Here is an 18,289-nt window from a genome sequence, read left to right as displayed (position 1 = left end):
CATCACTTACACGTCCTCCTTGTCTCTGAATCCTATTCAAAATCACCATCCTGTTTTTTGTTTTGGTTTCAAACACGACCAAAAGAAACCCTCTATAAACTTGTTCCCAGTGACACTCTATTGAATTGCACTTCCTGTCTTACACCTCATCATAAAGCTTCACTTTGTTTATGGCTGACCAAACACCATCCAAACATCTCCCTTCATTCCCTTTCCTTCTGGCGTACGGTGAAATCTGGATGATTACCCACTTCCAAGTACAGCCCTTGCACAGGCTCTGCACAGGAGCCCCGACCACGCTACTCACCCACCTTTTAAAACCAGCACGAAAAGATAAACGCTCCCATTTTAAACTAAGCCACAGTTTCAAATTGTTAATTTACTTCCACTGCTTTTGAAATCCGTTTTCCTTGGACAATGGAAGGAGACCACAAATCCAAAGCTGTTCTATGATTCTGGACCACGATTAAATGCCACTTGGCAAAGCCAGTTATAAACACTAAGCTGAGCTATAAAGTGCAAATGGTAACTATAACAGTATAGGATCTGGGCTCCTTCCTTGCTGCCTAAAGCTGCTATTTGAAGACACAAAGCATTTGACAGCAAAGCCAATTTCAACGGCATCTATCCCCAGTGCCTCCCAGGAGATGCTGCCAACTCCACACCTCAGTGGCATCAACGTGGGGCCGTAGCGCCCGCCAGATCCGGGAACTGATCTCATGACGGCTGGCCACTCCCCTTGCCCTTTTCATTTTTTTGGGCCGCTAGGTCAGCTACAGCTGTGGGGATGAACAGTTGGGAACAGGTCGAGCCAGTACGGCCAAGCAGTGCTTTGTGTTATCCAACCGTGGCCCAAGGCTCTGTCTGCTGGGGGCAGGTCGAACCACTCTGACCAGCCCTGTGCTGGCTGCTGAGAACAACAGCTACGTTTCACCGCACTCCTACCCATCCTACGTGCTCTGTCAGTGCTCGTTTGAGCAGCTTTAGAAACACTTGCCTCCGCTCCCCACTGACCAGCTGAGCTGCGTTTGGGTCCCTCTGACTACAAAGAAAAGTTTTCAATAGACCCAAGTATGACGTTTTAGTTTCATTCTGCCCTGAAGATCCTCAGAGGCGAGCACTTTCAGAGCCCTTTCTGCAGACTTTTGTTCTGCAGGGGGATCATGTTATAACATGAGTCTTCCCCTCTCAGGCTGCAGCCATCTGTTGTCTGCACAGGCGGGACGAGCCCACACGACACCCCCGATACTGTGCTAGAGCCCTGGGAAGCTACAGGCTGCTAACATGGCAACACGGCAACTTCGTCTCCTCATGACAGGCAAGAACAACTCACGTCGTAACATGTCCCCAACATGGCCGATTTCAATGCCAGACTAGTACTGAGACCTGTATTACTACATCTGAATCACTGACGTATTAGAAGATGAGAGAGGCTGGGAAGACAGCAGACTTTTCCAAACAAACCAGAGCTTGGAAATGCAAGAGGAAAATCCTGTGCACACTCCTGTGCAATATGATCAGCAGCCACCCTGAGGTTGAGAGTAACAACACACTCGGAATTTTAACTAACCTGATGAACTGAGCCAACTTCTTGCTGCTTTTTCGGTTTGTTACTTCAACAACTCCCTGGTGAAACCAGCTCAAAGTGACCCTGTCTCTCCTGGCGGCGTGAACACCTTAGAGCAACAGCTCCCTTGTGCAAACACTTTTCAGGCAAGGAACATGTACCACCATCTGCTGAGCTTCCTCCTTGCATCCACCCCATTCGGTCAGCATAGAATAATGCTGAGTGATGGCACTCACCCTTCGTTGTGTGTCAGTTTGTCCCTTCTGACTAAATGCCACTCACCTGCCTATAAAAAAGCCTCACGTGATCTGATAACCAATCTCCCTTGCTGCTAAACTCTCAAGGAAAGGGGACAATACAATGGCAGGTGAGCTTCAATGCAGATGAATAAAACATCTCTAGAAAAATCATCTGAAACATGCCTATGTGATGCTGAATGTGGTACTGGCAGAAACATTCAAGCAGGAGGTCTTGGAGCCATCACTGACAGCTCTCCAGGATCACTGCTTGGCCTGCAACAGCAGCCAAAGTAAAGCCAAGCAACACTGGGTATCACGAGCAAGGGTAATGCGAGCAAGACCAAGGGTCTCCACTGATGCATAAAGCCCTGGTGTGTCCTTGTTTTAGGTGGTGTGTGCACTTCTGGTCTCCACCGCACAGGAAGGAGATGGTCATGTTGCACATGGCACACAGCAAACCAAATCCAAGTGATAGGGCAGCTGCCCTGCAAAAAGACACCAGAAAGGCTCAGGCTTCTCATTTTGAAGGAGAGAAGGAGGTGTTACGATTGATGTTTGCAAATCGTGAATACAGCTGAGATGATGTGCACAAAACTGCCCTGAACCTAGCTGCGATCTGCTGAAAAAAAGATTAAAAATTAGTTCCTTACACAGCAGGTAGGGAATTTCTGGAGCTTGACGCCAGATGAAGCTGGAGGCAGACAGCATCAGCAGGTTCACAAAGCAACCGGAGAGACTTGCAGACAGCAGGTCCATAAACAGGTAGTAAAGGGAGCAGGCAGGGACGTGCCCTCTAACACGCAGCAGTTGTGGATGCTGATAGAGCACTAAGAGGAACAGACGGTGGGAAGTGGCCAGGCCCACATGCTCACCCTAAATAGCACATCCTACCGCTGCCATTGGAGACATGAGGACTTGGCTGCACGTACCACTGCCCTAAAGTGGCCGGGCACTTCTCATGTCCCTACGCTTCACTCGTCCGCGGCGTTCAGTCTGACCAAACACAACTTGGGCTTGCTGTTCTGAACAGCCAGGGAAAACTGCATGTGCCACTGCGAGATCCAGCGTTCTCTTCTGGGGGATAAGCACATTTCCCTGCAGGCATCCTGCAACTCTAGCTTTGTACAAACAGATAGATTTGGCAGAAAAGACAACACCACATTTTTGACAGGGGAAAGGCTTCTGGTCTGATGCAAGGAAAAAGTATGTCTATCAGTCCTTTTAATGTGTAATAAGAAACTTCAATCTCCCCCCTTTACTGCTTGGTGAGCAACATCTGACTGCAAGCTCCTCAACAGCAGGCTTTCCCCTAAGATGTGTGTCACCCATGTGAATCTGACACAACTTCCATCAAAGCCACAGGGCATCTTTCCATTGGTTTCAGTGGAATCAAGCCCCATATGTTGAATAAGTAATCAATTACTTCCCTACAGGAGAAAGTTTTTCATGTCTGTAATTCATTTAGATGACTAGAACAAGGGAAGGGACTGAGCACAGGAAGAGTTGAAAGCAAAGCAAGGATCATGCAGTGCAGTGAGGAGAGTGGTCCCGTAAGACGTGTTCATGATGAAGAAACAGACTGTGAGGACAGTTACTTGTAAAAGGAGATCAGCCCTTGTTACACCTTCCAGCTCACACATATGCACACATGCATTCTTCCCCCCACTTTGATATAACATTGTGGGGATGTTTCTCACTTTAATCTTCCACAAGTTGGTTCTGTTCTAATTAACATCTCAACCCATACGAGGGATTCCCTGCATCTCACAGATATCTCAGGTGCTGTTTCTTTCTCTTAATTTTCTCCCAGTGTCAACACAACTTACCAGAATCACTAAGGCACTGGTTTTTGGTAGGCTTTCAAGTCACTCTTTCTTTTTAGATGCCTGCTAAGTCAACCATAAATTCATGGTTACAAATACCAGCACTTTCTACACTTTTGTTTGGCCTCATTCACAATGCAAATACAAAACAGAACTTCAAAGTTGAGCAGAAATACTTTTGCTTCATGATAGCCCAATTCCTTTCCACATTTCTTTTCAAGCATGCAATGACAGGATTAGCTGGGGATTAATTACTTGAAACTCAACCTGCATCTCAGGTCACAATTTTCTCATATTTTCAGCCTTTAAAACTTTCGTATCAACCAAATATTTGTCATACAGACCAATACTTACATAAAATATTCTTATTTCCACACAAAATGTCCTTAGTTGGAGGTCTCAAAACCTGCACAAAAATCCTGCTTGCTTCGCAAACTCCAATCCTCCCACCCCAAGTTATAGTCCTATTCCCAAATGGAAAACAGATTGCTTTCCAAAAATGTCTCCTTTAAAGGGACAAAAATGATCATCCAAAAAAGCAGTATTCTCTGCTTCCTGTATCGTCCTTTAAAGGCAACTGCTCTTCTGATAAAATATACTTACTCACTGAATGGTAACCTAAACAGTCAGTTTAAGCGCAATGTGATTTGATTTTATTAACTTTTTTTTCCATAAGAATGGTCATGGCATGGATTAAAATACATCTGTGCCTACATATTGACTCAGAACTGACTGTACAATTTGTTTTGCGACACAGCAGAACTACTCTAGGCTGGACATTTCATGGAAGCCAGACACTGTCTTTTTCAATATAAAGGGTCGTCTAAATAATCACAGCATGGAGAAGGATCATTCCTTAATTAAGATACCCCCTGCCTGTGTTGTCCTAGTGGAAACACATTATCACATATCATGGTAACACACAGTATGGTAAAGATAAATGTTGCAAAGTAAAGATGTCTACAATTTCACTTTGACTTACGAATAAGGAATAAAAATGCCCCCAGTCCTTTTTTCTTATGACTTGTGTTTTCCAGTCAACAAGAAACATTCAGGGTCATGGGCTAGGTGTAGCTGTATTCTATTTATTTATTATTATATTTTGTTTATAGATCTTTTCTTGTCCCGTTCATTCCTGTTGTAACCGCAAAATAAAACAAAACTAAAACCCCTCCTCTGCCATTAAGTCTCGCTTGCTACAAAAAATAATCTCGGGCCAAGTAAGATCTAGCAGCATCATTCTGAAAATATCCTCAAGTGATTCTTGGCAAAGAGATTTAGGTTATCTGTAACAAACTAATGGCCAGAAAAAGACCATTATTTGGATTTTATATTGAACCTGGTCTGATGCATATGCCATAAAAGGAGCAAAATTAACTGCACCACCTGCAGGGCACATCTTACTTGCTGCTCTGAGAATGAAAAAAGTCAAGAGCAGAAGAGAAGAACAAAAAAGAAAGGCAAACTGAGTTGAACATAGAAGAGTAAATTAAACAATAAAGACATCAAGAGAAAGAAAGTATTAAAAGCGAGTGTTCAAGCATGTTCAAACAAAACGCAGGTACTGTGTTTAACACTGTATAAATCCAAGCCATGCCAGATTCCCAGTGCCCCACTTGTGAGCTTTGCATTAAAATAAAAACCGTCGAGGAAGGTGCATGCTTCTTCAGGGAAATGCTTTTGAATTAAAAAACACACAGTGGTGTTGAGGCAAGAATAAGCAGGGTAAAAGACTTCACGAGAGAGGCTTTTGGTTGCGCAAGGGATGTAAGTTACCGGTAGCGTGTGAGCTTTTGCACTTTGACAAAAGGTAAATATGATCTTGACACTGCACGGAAGGAGTTCTCCATGTCGAAATCTTACTGAACGTAAAACACGCACTTGCAAAAACCTTTTCATGTCTGCATAAACATAGCAGTTTAAAACTGGTAATATATAGACACTACTTAAATGGTCAAAACTATATACCTTTTCCTCAACCATGCTCACTCATTATTAGCGTGGATTACTCCAGTAACAACTTCCCTATAAAAGGATGGAGAAGACCCAGTTGTCACTTTTTGCTCAAATGACTGCCTTGTTTTTTTGATAGCAGCATACTACAGAAATCTAGGAGCGTGGAATAGCTTGCCTGGTATGATTCCCCATGGATCAGATACCCAATAGATGCAGTTTGGAAGCAGACCACCAGCACTCTCATGTATCCCATTCACATCCTCCTCTTGGCCTCTTCTCTCCTCAGGCCAGAGAGCAGCCATAAGGATCCCCTTCACAATAAGATAAGTGAAGAGAATTTTTTCTTAACTCCTTTTAAAAAACAGAGCTATCTGACAAGTCACTGCCTGTGCAATAGGTGGGGACAGAAATGCTATGTTGCACGATGACACTGTAGATGTCTCCATCAGAAAACTGACTCGCCCACCCAAAACACAAACCCAACAAACTGCTGTATCTATCATGCAGCTGCCAAACTCCTCCCATGCCACCACCACCTGACAGCACAAACACATGGGTCTTGCTCCACCAGAATGCATCCTAGAGCTTGCTTTGGCACCACCTCCCTGGCCTAAATCTACCTCCCTAGTTTACCTTTCCCTCTCTCCTGCAATAAGCCTCACCTGCACTGCTGCCACTGGGGAGCTGCTGCAAACTCACAGTTTAGAAAGAGCGCTCATGTCCCCTGAAAGGAGAAGCCCCAAGGCCAGTCAAAGCTTGCTGTACGGTGGTCCTCCAGCAACAAGCCTCCCTCAACACTGCTCTGATGATTAGAAAAGAGCTCAGTATTATCGCTGCCAGAGGACACCAACCTGAATCTGATTATTGCCACTGTCATAGCACCACTGAAAACCTGGTATCTGCACTGCTGATCCAGCCCTGCTCCAGCTTCAGCTGCTCACTTTCCCTGTAGGGATTGCAGCACAGGCTTTCTGAAAGGATAGTGTCTCCTTCCAAGCCCAGTAGTGGTAGGGGAGACAAGTTTCACCTGTATAACTCATGGATCAGTGCATTTTCCCATCTTCACTAGGGGTTCACACCAGCGCTGCTACCTTGGAAGCCTGCCATCAATAAGCAGGTCAAACTCCTTAGTCTGGAAAAAGCCTCTCTATTGTTTTGTGTCTCATGAACAGTTCTTTGGTAACTATATGTATTTTTTTTTTGAGAGCAGGGTGTTAAAAAATGATTGATATGAATAAAGAGCTCTCCTTCACCATTTAAAGTAAACTGTATGCTTAATACGGTGAAATAATTTGGTCTCTGTGGGCCAGAAAACAATAGCCTCACTGTTGCATTGATACCTTGCAAGTTCTGTCCTTGCGTCACCCAAAGCAAACGGTAATAGGGACTGCTCCACAGCTCAGATTCCCTTTAAACCTCTTAGCTAACCTCTTTTACCTCTTCAGGTTTCCCTCTTTAGCACAGACATGAATCAGTTGCTTCATTAAATCTCAATTCCATTCAAAAATGTGAAGTTATCTCTTATAAGGCTGTACTCAATTCCCCTACAGTTCTTAAAAATATCCTTAACTTTACACCAGTGCGTAATGAAGAAAATAATACCAACAACTGTGACTGACTTAAAAAGGAGCAACGGCAAGTAGAGCTTCATCCTCTCTCTCTCCAAGCAGGATGAGAATCTACTAATTACTTTATTACTGTGTGGGTGGAAAAAGGAGTGAACTTCAAATCAGCACAGCATCCAGCATAGTATTTCCTTTATATTAAAGCCCACCTTTAGTTGTCTAGCACTAAGAAGAAACATTTCCTAGAGGCAACCTAGTAACTAACGCTGAGGATGACATTTATTGTATGGTCCTTCTTTGATCTGTCAAATAAAAGCCACCACAGGAAAAAATATGCTAATTACTATATTACTTTCCTCCCACAATTCTATACTTATTTGCTCTTATTTTAATGGATCTTTTTATCATGACTGATGCAGACAAACAGCCACCGGAAGCAGCCAAAGAAACCATGTAAGGCACGATGGAATATTCAACACACACATTCACCTTCAAGATAAGATAGCAATAACAGAACACCTGAAACCAGAGTCTTTTCCCAGGTTCGCTAAGTCGTGCCACTGAAATTAAGTGGGTTTTAGCATTAATTTGGGCCCTTGATACTCAAAAGCACTGAGATTATTCCATTACTGAAAAACGTAACACCACCACCACCATCGAACAACAACAGCTAGAGATTTGCAAAATAACAAAGAATACCATTCAGACATCAGAAAGAGGACAAAAAAGGAAGATTCCTCCATGGGGAGGCCTTTTCACGAGGAACATCCTCATGGGTTACAATCTACTGTGAGCACGAGGCGCTCTTACCTGTGTGAGTGAGCATGTGCCGCTGCAGGGAACTTGCCCATGGAAAGACTCGAGGACAGTAAGGACAGGGGATATTTTGCAGGCATTCTGAGTAAGCGTTCCTCTTTCCCCTCAGCAGCTTATCTTCGGCAGTTTCCTTCTCATCCTCACTCGTCCCATTTCTGCCGCTTTCTTCCTTGAAATTGTCAGTGGACTGCAGAAATGGGCTAAATTTATTAGTGTCTGTGGTAGCCAGCATCTTCTCTATGCTGGCAAACTCCCCACTTGATTCCAGATCAACACTACTGCTAAGTTTAGGCTTATTTTTTGTTCCTTTCTTTCTACCTCTTTTCTTAGTCAACCCAGCATCAGCAACGGGAGACTGCTCTGGATCACATGCCTGAGTCAGGTCACTGGGCAGGCTGGAGTCTCTCTGAACAGCGGTCACGATTGTCACTTTTGCTTTGGTGTTCCCTGATTTGTCACACCCAGTGGAGCTGCTCACTGCCTTGGGACTGGCGTCTGCAGCCTCCGTTTTCAGCAAAGCGGGAGCAGAAGACACAGAAGAAATTATCTGCGCAATGGAAGCCAATGGTGGCAGATCTTTAGTTCCTGGAGGCTTTGGCAAGAGAGGTGGTGGTGGTGGTTTAGGTCTCAGGGGTCTCAGCAAGGCAGAATTGCCAAGAAGAGCTGGGGAAATGATTGGGACAGTCAAATGCAATGAACCTTTCAGTGGCTGGGGATGTCTGACAGCCCTGGTTTTCTCTGAGTTCCCATTGGCACCAAAAACCAAAGGACACTGCAGACAATTATAGGCTTTATCACTGTTCCCAGAAGCAGCCAACTCTTGATTCCTGGCTTCACATGAGACATCATCTTTATCCTTCTTCAGGGCTTTGGGGATGGACAGGTCAATGGGCTCCATGGAACAGTCATAGAGGGACAGGGGAGAAGAGCCAAACAGGTTCTCCTGCTTCACTTGCACAGCACTCAGGCTTTTGCTCTTCTGAGAGAAATCCAATGGTTCGTCAAAATCCATTGGGAAGTTGCCTGCAGGTTCAAGTTTGATGGGAACGTGAGATGACGTCCCAAGCAAGAAGCCGTTTTGTGGCTCCAGGAAAGGCGTCATGGGCTTGCGGTCCATGTAAGTGCTGTCCTCCAATAAAGGAGGGTCTGTCTGGTTTTCCTGGGCGCTGCAGTCCACCACTAAGATGTAATTCTCAATCTCCCTTTCTTGCACATGCAAGTGCTGCTTCAGGATATGGTGAATGCAATTTCTCTTGGCCGAAAAGGCTGTACCACATTCCTTGCACTCAAATGGCTTCTTTTTCTGGCAGCCGCTGTGCGTCCTCATGTGAATGCGGAGGGCCCGGTAATACTTCAGGTCCTCACCACACAGCTTGCACACAGTGTCTGGGGAGCAGAAGGCATCCACCATCTCTGCAGCGTTGCTGGTGACATATTCAATGTTCTTCTCTATATCTTTCCTGGTCACTTTGAGGTGCTTCTTTCGCAGGTGCCTCTCACAATTGGCTTTCACTGTGAAGGGGTAGTGGCAGATTTTGCAGATGTAAGGCCTCTCCCCGCTGTGCGTCCGCAGATGCCGGATCAGCGCTGCCTTGTCAGCTGCGATGTAGTCACAGATGTTGCATTGGTATGGGGAAATACCCAAGTGAGAACGGATGTGAGCTCTCAGGACACCAGAGAAGGCAAACACCTGGTCACAGAAACGGCAGGGGTACAAAACTTTCCTCATGGTCGGGGCTTTCTTGTTCGCCGCCCCTGCAATGATGGCTTTGAGGTCTCCTTCAGTCACCTCTTGCTTGATGTTGGCTTCCATGCTCAGAGGCAGGAGAGCTTCGATGATGCTGTCCTGCTCCAGTTGCGTCTTCATCTCATGCTGAGTCAGAGGCTCTACTTTGGGTTGGAGGAGCAACTGTGAGGAAGGACTTAATTTGGCTCCTGGCTGGGAGAGGTGAGAATTGGAGGAGGACTCCACCGAGTTCTTGATCAGCCTCAGAGGGGGAGGTGGGAGGCTTGGGCTGATGCAGCCAGGGGAGGCTTGCTGGGCACTGATAAGAGGAGGAGGTGTAGAGGTTGCGACGACTGTCCGGGGTGTTACCAAAGGCTTTGGCTTCAGCGGTGGCATATGCTTGAAAATGGACTGCACGGGGACAGAAGGTGCCTTAGAAAGTGGAGGAAGACTGATTTGAGGAGGAGCGGAAGAAGCCATCTTCAAGATCTGCTGAATGTCTGCCAGCTCAATGGCAGACTCATTGGAGATGGGTTTTACCACAATACTGCTGTCAGGCTGGATGATAAAACCCTTCTGGAAAGGCTGCAGCGAGAGGAGCTTTATGTTTTCTTTTGTAGGGGGAAGGACTGAAAATGACCCTCCCATAGATGCAGCTTCCAGAGGAGAGAGGCTGAGCAGACTTGTGCTGCTGGGTTCCTGAGGTAGGTTACTCTTCAGTGCTCTGAGCCGCATTTCTTGGACCTCATCTTGTGTGTTGTCCTCCTGCTTGACAGGCTTGATGTCTTTGGTGTACTGGAGGCCCAAGGATGCCATGAAGGCTTTCTGGTCTGCATTCTCACCGGGTGGGGCCAGGGACTGTGGCTTGTGCTTGTCTTTTCCCTGATCCACCAGGTGAGTTTCTGTGTGCAGTTTGAGTGCTGAAAGCATGGGGAATGCCTTGTTACATGTCTCACAAATAAATCGATGGAAGTCACTGATGCACCTTCGCAAATTCGTTTCACACCAGACCTGCAAAACATGCAAAAATATTTAGAGTGGGTAACTCAAACCGGACAGGCACCACACGCTGCTGCAAAAGAAGAACAATTCACACTCTCTTCCACTGCCCAAGTTAAGGCGTTTAAAGCAGCCACCACCTACCTGGCATGGAGATATTCCTGCTCCACAGCCTTTAGTCACCTAAGTGGTGTACCTAAATTAGGGGCTGATTCTCCAAAAGTTTCCTCCTATACAGGAAAACTCCTTCAGAGAGCTATCCTGATACTCTTCCAACCTGAACTTCCCTTTCAGAAATCTTTCTCACTTCACTGAGAGCACAGAGGCCTCAGGAGACTACACAGCAAACTTCAGTAAGCTGGGCAGTACAACTACCTCCTTTAGCTTTATTACTACAAAGAAACTAGGAGGAGAAAATAAAACGGCATCCAAGAATGCAAAACAACATAAACCAACCAAAATAAAATCAACCCTAAGAGAAAATCAATGACATGCAGAGCCCAAAGCAGAAAGGTTTTTGGTTAGTGAAGTCCAGTTACACTTATTCTCCCAAAAAACTCCCTAAGCTCACAGATGGATTTTACACCTATCCCAGAAAGCAGTCATGAATCCAAATGCTATATTTAAATGCTACCCGGACAGCTCATATGTTGCAAAGGTTCCACATCAAAGGCGCGGAGAAGTGATACATGAAGTAGAGGGCTGGCAAGACCTTTACATACTCCCCACAATTTGTTCAGATACTTCATAGGTCTTCCCTTACAGTGCAAGAAAAATTATTACAAAAAGAAAGTCCCAACCTTTAAATCCTTTATTAACTTTAACTGGCTACGATTAATTACAAACAAAATAAAACCAAGTTTTGTAAAGAGTTCTCTCTTCTCCTGATTTCGTAACTTTTACACCAAAACTCTACTAGAGTTACAGAATGATCTACATGCTCCCCTGGACCAGCAGTAAATAATAGGTCTACCACCTTTCAGCCAGAAGAGCTGGAATACAATGCTTTAATCCAAGGAGAATAAGGAAAGTGCAGATATTGAAAAAGCATGGATTGTGCTCTTGATTTTGTTTAAATAGATAAGCAGCTTCATCCAGACTCAAAATAAAGAAGGCAGGTAAGGTTTGGCAGAGGGAAGAATAATACCATTCAATAGAAAACTTTATGGCTCTCAGGAAAACATTTACAGACTCTACCTTCCCCCAGTCAGTTACCCTCAAAGGTGCAAAATCCTGAGAACTCACGTAAGGAACGCAGCGGAAAGATATTTGGGAGTGTTTTGTGAAGAAGTCACTGAAGATGTCACCATTTAGTAAGTAAGGTGACCTCCCGAAGTTTTTCATGGCAAAATCTTTCACACCACAACTGCATCCTTGTTACATTAAATTAAAATAAATAATGCCTTCCTTACCGTGTGTTCTCTCTATTGATCTTAGATGCAGGATGGTTTGGAGAAGATAAGAATTAATGGGCAGGCTGGAAGCCAGGCCTTCAACGAATTCAGAATGCACTTCATCAGTTGGTACCTTAAGCTACGAAGAACAGAGCGTACCTGAGAAATGCGGGGGAACTTCCTACAGGAGAAGTCTGTGAATCCCAAGTCATGGAAGCCTGCCGGAATCGAAGGGTTGTTCTGAATGAAAGGTTTTCCCATGGGATCTCTGGGAAGCTGCTTGTGGATAACTGCATTATGGCGCAGCAGGCCCCGATGAGTACGAAAGGTAATACAACAGATGTCACACCTGGAAGGGAAAGGAATAAAACAGAAATGACTTAGTGCCTGCTGCAGGCTTAAGCACCAGCATTCTTCTCACATTAGGCCAGCCTCCTTCCTCTCACCCCATGATACTAAGAAGCTGCTAAATGCAAGATGAAGCCACAGCGTGTCAAAAACCTATCACCGCAGAAAGGCCATTTCAATCACAGTCACTTTCTTCCAGCTTCTGGCTATTAAGTTCACTGGAAGTTCAAATAGTATCCTGCATGAGAGCTGAGTGTCCCACGTGGGCAGACGGTGAAGTGGCAGCTGAGACCACAGCGTTCTGACAACCTTCCCATTGTCCGACATAAAATATTTCAATAGCTTTACACCATTTCATTTTTACTAAAAAGTGCTACTAAAGATATTTAAAAAAATCAGTGACAAGGAGAGGCTTAATCAGCTTAATCTGCAGCAGGCAGCTGCATATGTCTAAATGTCACCTTTAAAAATTACTGCTTAAAACATACTAATACATACCACTCAAATACTCATGTATGAATTTTCTCTGCACTGCCTTTCCCTAAACTTTCACTGTTTTTTCTCAAAGCTGTTATGAGAAATATACTGTTCTAAATGGAAAATTAGTGCTCCTTGAAGTGGAGTAGGGCCAGAGAAAGTTCAACACTTCTGACACTCAAGGACCCCCTTCACAGCCTGTGTGACCTAAAACCAAAGCAGAAGCGATGTCTTTTCCTACACACACTTTATTGCTATGATTTCTTGGCTTTCTTAAGTTCTCAAATCCCAAATTCAGCTAAACAAAAGTTTCTTACATAAAGCAGACTTGTGTTAAACAACCAAAGGTATTGCAAATGCAGCTATGCTGCAGGCAGTAAGGACTATGCAGCAATATTTGGCCAACACGTCCACAAACAAGCCTATTGCCTTTTAAATATCTGAGATTTGAGCTCTGCAGCATGACAGGTCACGTCCACCCTGCATTCATCAAGTGACACACAGTTTCACTCAACATGGTTCCTTGTGGTTACAGCCCCAGCTCGCATCCAAAGCACAGGTTTTACAGAAGCAACCACCAGTGAAGCAGTCAGATTTTGCCAGTGGAATATTATATACACTAGGAGTTTTTCACAGGTCTCCCCCTGCCTTAGTTCTCCCCATACTGTCTTCACCCTCCACATCAAGGAAAAGGACATGTGCCTACTCATTAAAAAAACATCCTGCAATTAGAAACGACTTCTGACAAAATCCTGAAACCACCCCCTCCCTGTCCTGTCCCTAACAAACTCCTATTGTTGTTCTTTTTATCACTGCGTAAACTTCCACAGACCTTTTTTATTCCCTGAAAATGAAGAGATAACCAAGTCACCCACAAAGCAACTGGACTCATACTCTCTGAGTGGTGAAAGAAGCAAGTGTGAAGTATATGTAGCACGGCCTTTGTTATCACGGTACCCAGAAGGTTGGGACATAAATATTATGTGCTGGAGGTTTAATCTGTTTTATCTCCCCTGTCAATTCACTTGCATCCTACCTTTATAATTATTGCCAGCATAATCCCTGCATTCGCTTAAATACCGAACCAATGCCATTTACAAAGCAAATGTTTACTTAAAGAGGTCTGCTAAATATGATGGCAATCTCTGGTGGGGGTGGGGAATGCCAACACGCGGAGCTCCGCCAGCATCAGGACCTACGGCTCTCCTCCAGCTCACCTGGCTCACTGTTCTGCGATGCAAAGCTTTCATCTTCAGCAAAAACAAAAGCACACAACCACCAAAACCACTGGGGGAAGGAGGGCATTAAAGGGTTAGAGCAGGCACAGGAAGAACTTGTAGGCTACTGAAATAAATTCTTTTTTAGACGTGATGAAAACACCTCGTGTGAAAGCAAACAGTGCTTCTGGAACGCTCCTCCTGGTATGTCGGCACAGGGACAAGCAGGGCTCGCAAGCAATCAGAGAATCATTTTGGTTGGAAAAGACCCTCCTTGAGTCCAGCCATAATCTAACTCTAGCACTAAACCATGTCACTAAGAACCTCAGCTATATGACCGGGAACATCGCTGGCAGGCTGTGGAGCCAGCTCTTCTGCAGGGGGATACAGATCCTCACCTTGGGGTGTCCTGAGGCAGTTCTGGGGTCCTTGATGTGCCTGGTCTCTCCCTTCCCAGCAACCCAATGGAGTGGCCGTATCCCCTCATGCATGACAGGGCAGGCACAACTAACACTGATGGGACCACAGAGCTACTGGGAGAGCTGGTGCCCACCATGGCACTCCCAGGATTTGGGCTCAACTGAAGCCAGTGCTTCCGGCCAAGCAGCCAGCCCCCCACACAGCGAGGTGCGCCTTGTCCACCTTGCACTCCCTCACCTCCACCAGCTGTGCGACATGCTGGTTTTTAAGCACTGGTTTATTTCGGGCTCCCATCAAAATCTGCACTTGAGAGTAAATCTTTCAGATCAGGGACCGTGTGAAAGTCCTCTGCAGTACACCTGTATCAACTACTACGCCTCAGGACAGTAAAAATTTGCAATTTAAAAATGGTGTTTTCCATGCAAAGGGAACCGCCTCCCCTTCCCCCAAAATGAAAGTAACATATCTTGAAAAAGGAATATGTACTTTCTCTCTTTTATAGTGCATGGAATTAAACACCCCTCTATAGTTTTCTCTTTCCTCCTTAGTGTTTTATTTGCTCTGAGTGAAGAAGCAGCAAGCGAAAAGAGAAATAGGGAAAAGGATTAAGCTCTTTTTCCCATTCAGCCAGAAAGAAGCTCCTAGCTGAAAAAAAAAAGAAACCTCCAGATAAATCATGCCTGCCAACTCAAGATGCAGGCACTTCAGGGCATAAAAATACACGGTGCCCTGGCTCAGCACCCTCCCCTGGTGCCACAGTTCACAGGCTCCCACGGGAGGAACCTGTGGATGCCCTCCCTTCCCCTGCGGTCTGCGCACACCTGTAGGAGCAGCCGCAGCTTGGGGAGCTGGAATCAAACCAGACGGAGCAAAGCCCTCCCGGGCAGCCACGCGGAGCAGCCGAGGGCAGGCACCCCAGGGGAGCTGGGGGGCACTGTGCTGGCACCTCGTGCCGATGCCGCTCGCCAAGGACAAGGGAGGTCGGTGTGAAGCTGCTCCCGATGCACGACACTGCGCCATTGGGTCGGGAGGTCTCTCAGGCTCTGCAGACCTCACTTGGGCTTACCAGGCTTCACTACAGAAGCAAGCTATGTAAAATACACGGCCCGTTTGCCCAAGTGTGTTTGTGACTTTTTTTTTTTTAATGTGTGTTTGTTTTTTTGTTGAATTCCTTCCCCATGCCCCAAGTAGGAAGGGAATCCAAGTTTCTCCCAAATGACATGAAATGAGATTTGAATACAATTAGCCCTGCAGATGTCAATATGGACATGTAAAGTCCTCCAAGTAAAGCTTACAGGTACCGAGCTTCAAAACCTAACTAGTTAAGGCAAGCACCATGCTGTATTGACTAAGGCTTGTGTTAATTTAAAATAGAGTAAAGCTGCCATGCCTAACAATGCCTTAACTGGAAGCATTACTTTTTTTAAGGAAGCCTAACCATGAATTTCTCTGTTTTGTCATCAGTACTATTTTCTATCTTTAGGTAGTGTCAATGCCTACAGTATTTTTAAATCTAAAACCAGCCTAAGATGGACAAGAGAATGAAATCCTAGGTGATATGAACACTTCTCGTCTTGCTCAAATTGCTGTAAAAAAAAAAAAAGTTATAAAAACGTGGAAACTCTGAAAAGTCCAGCATATCAAACAAAGCATCTGAAACATATGGTAATACTTTGCTCATGATGAACTTTAAAAAACAAAACAAAACACCAAGAAAACACCCCTCTCCTTACAGTTTCACAAGTCTGCCCACATGTAGTGCCAAGTCAAACATGGATGGTATGGCTGCGGAGAACAGAGATGGGAACAGGTTCCGAGGCTGTTTGCAGAACAGGCAGAGCAATGGCTCAACACCTGAGCGGAGATAAAAGCACTCTACTTGCAAGGTAAGTTTCCAGATGTAGCAAATAAAAGCTGCTGTGTTGCCATGTGACTTCTAGTCTTGGCCACAGTTTTCCATTTTTCTATAAATATGATGACAGAGCAGAGAGAAGAAAGCTGTTCAGTTCCAAGCACAGAGACTCAATTATAAGCAAAAAGGAAAAAACTGCTTGTAGCAGCTAAGACCGCTTCAAAATGAACTTCATTCTCAACTGCCTTTACTTTTCAGAGTCGTTCATACCTGCAAAATGCCAACATAATACTACTACTGACAGAAGCGTACAAAGCAAGCGGGTGAGAAAACAGAACTGCTAAAACACAAAAGCAGAACCGAAATACAACTGCAACAGCCGTGCAATGACCAGGCTGACCTTGGTGCTTAGGCCACATATTACACTAGAAAAGTCTGTTTAATTATTACTACACCAGTTCACCTTTCTTTTTTTCTTTTTTTTTTTTTTGGCAATGCAGACAAGGTCTATATATAAAAACACAGCATTAAAAAGCTTTCTGCTAAAATAAGTTTGCATTCTTGAAATCTGTAATGTTAATTAGGATATAAAACCTTTAAGGCTTTAAGAAATAGTCAATGCTTTGTGCAGCTTGCTCAAGAGGCAAGCTACACTTAGGACAAGTGGCACCTATGCGAGAAAAGTTTACATAAGCGATGCCTGTTCCCTTGCATTACACTCTTCTCTGAGCCAATTCCAATTTGTCAGCCATGGAAATAGCTTTTTTTCTTTAAGAAAAGACAAGGCATTTAGAAAGGTAAACCAGAGCCAAATTTTAAGCAAAATGGATCAGTCTTGATTTTGATTAAGGGTAATGAAGTCAAACATTCGATCCTTCTAAATTCTATGTTTCAGTAGCCGAGATGCAAATGCCAAATACTTATATCCATCATTCTGTTTACCAAGAAATTAAATAAACATTATGCTCTGCATTACCAGACACTGGCAATGGGAAAGGGAAAGTGACATTTAGCATTCTTCTACTTACACTTCTGAAACCACACAAGAGTAGACCAAAACTTGAAGTTTTCACCCATGCAGCTCACTATGTTGCCCATGTTGTGGACATCAACAATTAAAAGCAGTGTGTATTTCTAGGTCTTATCTAAAATTAAAAGCTTGGTATCATTTTGTTCCTTCCCTGTGAGTGCTCTTTAGCAACTGCCACAAACAGAAGGAAAACAAAACAAGAATGAAACACATCCTGAGACAGAAGCCATTAATACACAGTTACATTATTAAGTCATCTAACTCCTCCCACTGAAATCCCTAATACATACTGTACATAAATTTCCACTCTTGTCGTTATTATTCTCCTTCCTGTCTCACATTATTCGCACAATTAACGTGGCTCTCTTCGCGAGCAAAGAAAAGCCTACGCTGACCTAAAAATAACACAACTGGGCAGAGAAGGATGGGTGATTCCCTGCCTCTAGACCAGGAACGTGCGCTGCAGAGGAGGCTGACGAGGAGAAGGAGATGGAGAAAGGATGGTTTTAAACATGAGGGCTTTCACCACCTCTGAAAGAAAAGCTGGCAGGTTACAGACGTATTCCCCTTCAGGAAAGGATTTCTTTGCTTCTCTTGCACTGCTTTGGGGGCACGGCGAAGGGAGGGAGATGAGAGAGAGCAAACTGGTTTCTGCTCCTGTGCAACCCCACCCAGGTCCAGATACTCATCTCCTTTTGGATGAAATACCCTTCCTGGCCTCCACACCCAGGGCCCTGGGAAATAACATCCAACAGCTGCACTAATCTCTCCCACTTGCTGCAGATGAGTGATGGAAAAGCAGCAGCGCTGCTCCCGGAGATCCCTGTGGGTCCTGCCGTTGTCCTGCAATGACCGTTCCT

At 44.8% G+C, this 18,289-nt stretch overlaps 1 protein-coding gene across 4 annotated transcripts in view; it reads right to left on the bottom strand.

Moving 5' to 3' along the window:
• Positions 1 to 18,289, bottom strand: part of RREB1 (ras responsive element binding protein 1) — a 126,197-nt gene that overhangs the window by 13,318 nt on the left and 94,590 nt on the right. For all 4 annotated transcript variants that reach the window (XM_080338521.1, XM_080338520.1, XM_080338522.1 and 1 more), the window contains 2 exons: positions 12,245 to 12,434; positions 7,961 to 10,703 (listed from right to left, as the gene is read on the bottom strand). In XM_080338521.1, coding sequence (XP_080194647.1) covers positions 7,961 to 10,703; positions 12,245 to 12,434 — 2,933 coding nt within the window. The remainder of the gene's footprint in view (positions 1 to 7,960; positions 10,704 to 12,244; positions 12,435 to 18,289) is intronic.

Source organism: Nesoenas mayeri, assembly GCF_963082525.1.
Source record: "Nesoenas mayeri genome assembly, chromosome: 2".
NCBI lineage: Eukaryota > Metazoa > Chordata > Aves > Columbiformes > Columbidae > Nesoenas > Nesoenas mayeri.
Note: the sequence above shows the minus strand (reverse complement) of the source record. Positions and strands in the feature narration are given on the sequence as shown.